Source organism: Nycticebus coucang, chromosome 20 (genome assembly GCF_027406575.1).
Source record: "Nycticebus coucang isolate mNycCou1 chromosome 20, mNycCou1.pri, whole genome shotgun sequence".
Classification (NCBI taxonomy): Eukaryota; Metazoa; Chordata; class Mammalia; order Primates; family Lorisidae; genus Nycticebus; species Nycticebus coucang.
The window spans coordinates 36,907,286-36,910,250 of NC_069799.1; the positions used below are offsets into that span (position 1 = coordinate 36,907,286).

At 36.0% G+C, this 2,965-nt stretch overlaps 1 protein-coding gene across 2 annotated transcripts; it reads right to left on the reverse strand.

Moving 5' to 3' along the window:
• Positions 1-689: 689 nt before the first annotated feature.
• On the reverse strand, positions 690-2,697 carry LOC128572742 (N-acetyltransferase ESCO2-like). 2 transcript variants are annotated; one of them, XM_053572805.1, is made up of 2 exons: positions 1,285-2,697; positions 690-1,140 (listed from the first exon to the last, which is right to left on the reverse strand). In XM_053572805.1, exons 1-2 carry the CDS (start codon positions 2,668-2,670, stop codon positions 841-843), a joined length of 1,686 nt encoding a protein of 561 aa, XP_053428780.1. In that variant the 5' UTR covers positions 2,671-2,697; the 3' UTR covers positions 690-840. The 2 variants fall into 2 exon arrangements, with proteins under 2 accessions (XP_053428780.1, XP_053428778.1); XM_053572803.1 differs by having other exon boundaries at positions 690-2,697.
• Positions 2,698-2,965: the final 268 nt, after the last annotated feature.

A 2,965-nucleotide genomic window follows, 5' to 3' on the forward strand; every position in this document is an offset into this window, starting at 1 on the left:
TCACCTTCGGCACCATCTTGTGAAAACCAACAACTATTTTTATTTTTTTTTTTAATTGCAAAGTATAATTTTAATTAAATTTGATAACAGGTATACATATGATTGATTTTCAAAAAGATTAAAACATTAAGCTATGAAATTCTGTTCTATTTAAGTGGACATGGGTTATCTTACTCATTCTGTGCCATCTTTTCTTGTTACAAATGAGAAACTCAAAATACTTTCTAATTACATTCAGACTGAGTTAAATTAGAGAAGTGTCCATAAAGTGAGAATTTCATATATAGAATTCAGGAATTACCTTTAAACTTTGAGCATGGAAATTTTTTGCCTGGGTTTAAATTTAACTCTTTGCTTCTGATGTGGCATGAAATAATCCTGGTCTATAGGTATGCTTTATGAAAGACCAGATCAGAGCACATTTTCTCAGGACTTCTTGAGGCAATACGCTCCTGAGTGGTCACACACATTCAGTTCAAAATAGACCTATTTAAATTAAATAAAACAAAACATCCCCTCCCCCTTAAAGACCCTATCAAATTTCTTGTCAACACCTTTGAAAGCACTTTGCTATGTCAATTCTCTTTAGTAGGAGTCAAGTAATTTTCCAGTTCTAGCTACAAAGTTTCATAACAAAGGAATCAGAATGCTAATTATTAATTAGTACATCACCTTAAAATTTTCTTCTTTGAATCCATAGATAATCTTTTAGCAAATTTCAACTCATAAGAAACAAAACTGGCAGTTTTGCATGCCTGTGTCTGAATCTCAGTATTGTATGACATTAAGGGAATTTTTGTACTTATCCACATAGTAACTATTTTATATTTGAAATCAACTTTAACTATTAAAATTGTATACCAGGAAATTAGGGGTATTGCAATAATTGGTTGCAAATAACTTGCCATCTGGTGTTGGGTCAGAGAATGCTATTTCATCAGTGCTGAGAAAACAGCCAAACATGAAACAATTCCTGAGAGTATCTACCAGTCGTCTTGCAATGCGCTTTCTTCTCTTCAATTTGAAAACCCAGATTCTACTTATCCCACAGACTGCAGGTTCTGGTACATTTGAACATTGCCACGCCCTCAGACATTCTTTAGAGCTTGGGCCAGTTGGTTCAGACAGGACCCGAAAGGCCTGTTTGATGGGCTCTGCAATTAAACACCCAACTACTCTCTTTTCATCAGATATAAAGAGGAAAGTTTTGGTTTTGTTTGGACATCTAGAAACTACTTGCTGAAAGCCCAATTCACTATCAACAAGTTCTTGGACATCTTCTACCTTTCTGACAGCATAACTTGGATCCTGTGGCAGGACCAACACGATTTTCCCATCCCAAAACTCTGCTACTACTCGCTCTTTCTTCCATCCCACATACTTGATTCCTTCCAGAAATCTGTGGTGATGCTGGACATGCTGCATTTCATCCTCAGGGCTGGAAGCAGTATATATCATGCTACAAGATTTACACATAGTAGCCCCAAAACGTTTCTGACCTGCATCAATGATGAGCTGGTCTTTTGATTCTTTATTTGTATCTCTGGTATTTGTACTTTTCTGGGTACTGGCATGTTTCAAGAAGTTAGTACATACAACGGATCCCACAGAAGACTGATCTTCAGCTAGAGATTTTTTTGTATTGACTGAAGACACATTGAAGATGGGATAGATGATGGACTCAGGAGAAATTGTCTTGTTCTCACCAAGGGAATCCTCTAAAGAAAAAATACACTTATTTTTATCAACTTCATATTCCCTTGAAGAAACTACTCCACCTGATGAATCCTGTATTAACTTGTCTTCCTTTTTGCTTTTTTCACCCAGTAGCTCAATGTTCAATTTCCTTTCCAGGAATAAGCACTTTGGCATTTGCTTTGTCTCTAAAGGTTTTCTTTCACTGACAGTTTCTACATCAGAATCTTCAGTTATTACTGATTTATTCTTTTGGCTGAGTCCCAGTGACTCATTTTCCAGAGAACATTTTTTAACAGAGGATTTTTTTCTAATAAAAAATGCAGCTCCACCCTGGAGTGTAACCTGTGGTTTTGTTTTTTGGCTTAGAACTCGTGGAACGTTAGGGTTGTTTTTAGCTGAATAACAATTATTCTCTTTCTCCATAATTGGCTTATAGGTCACTCGATTTTGCTGAGAACTTTTAGAAGTCCTTGATACAGGCTTGATATGCTTATAACTTGGTTGACACTTAGCAGTTAAATTCTTCTGTGGTTTTTTATTGCTCTTCTTGAAGTAAACTGGTTTTCTCTTAATTTTTCCTGTCACACTGGGAAAAGATTTATCTTCATTATTAGTTTTTAGATAAGTGGATCTATACTCTTTTATCACCTTTCTCTCCAAGGGATTGAGGTACGACTTATTTTTGTTGTAAAAAGTTACAGCAGACACAGCAGATTTAAATGGCGAACCTTGTCTTGCAGATGGCAACCCATTTTTTTTAGCTGTTTTGAGGGGACTTAAGGTGAAATGGCCTTGTTGAGAGCAATGTACATTTTCTTCATTTTCATCAGCACTTTGACAAATGTACTTTTTATTAGTTGATAGAAACAGATTTTCAGTGAAGTGCAAAATTACTTTCTTTGATGGAATATCTGACAACAGGGTGTCACTGGTCAAAGAATGCTTTCTCTTCCTTGGTGTAAAAGATGCCATCTTCTTAATTCCTGCACCGCAGGCGCGAGCGACTTCTCCTCAGCCGCGCCAGGCGCTCTCCCAACAACTATTTTTAAAATGGGATTTTTTAAATTTCCCTGAACTATTGCTTTTGAGGGGCAGCCTGAGCTTTGAAAGGGAAGCCAGTCCTCTAATTCAGCCTGTCCAATAGAAATAAAATGAGAGCCATGTGTGAAGCTTCAAATTTTCTAGTAGCCACATAAAAGATAAAGTAATAGGTTAAATTGATTATTATTGTTTAGTGAACTTAATAGATCCAAAATATTATTGTTTT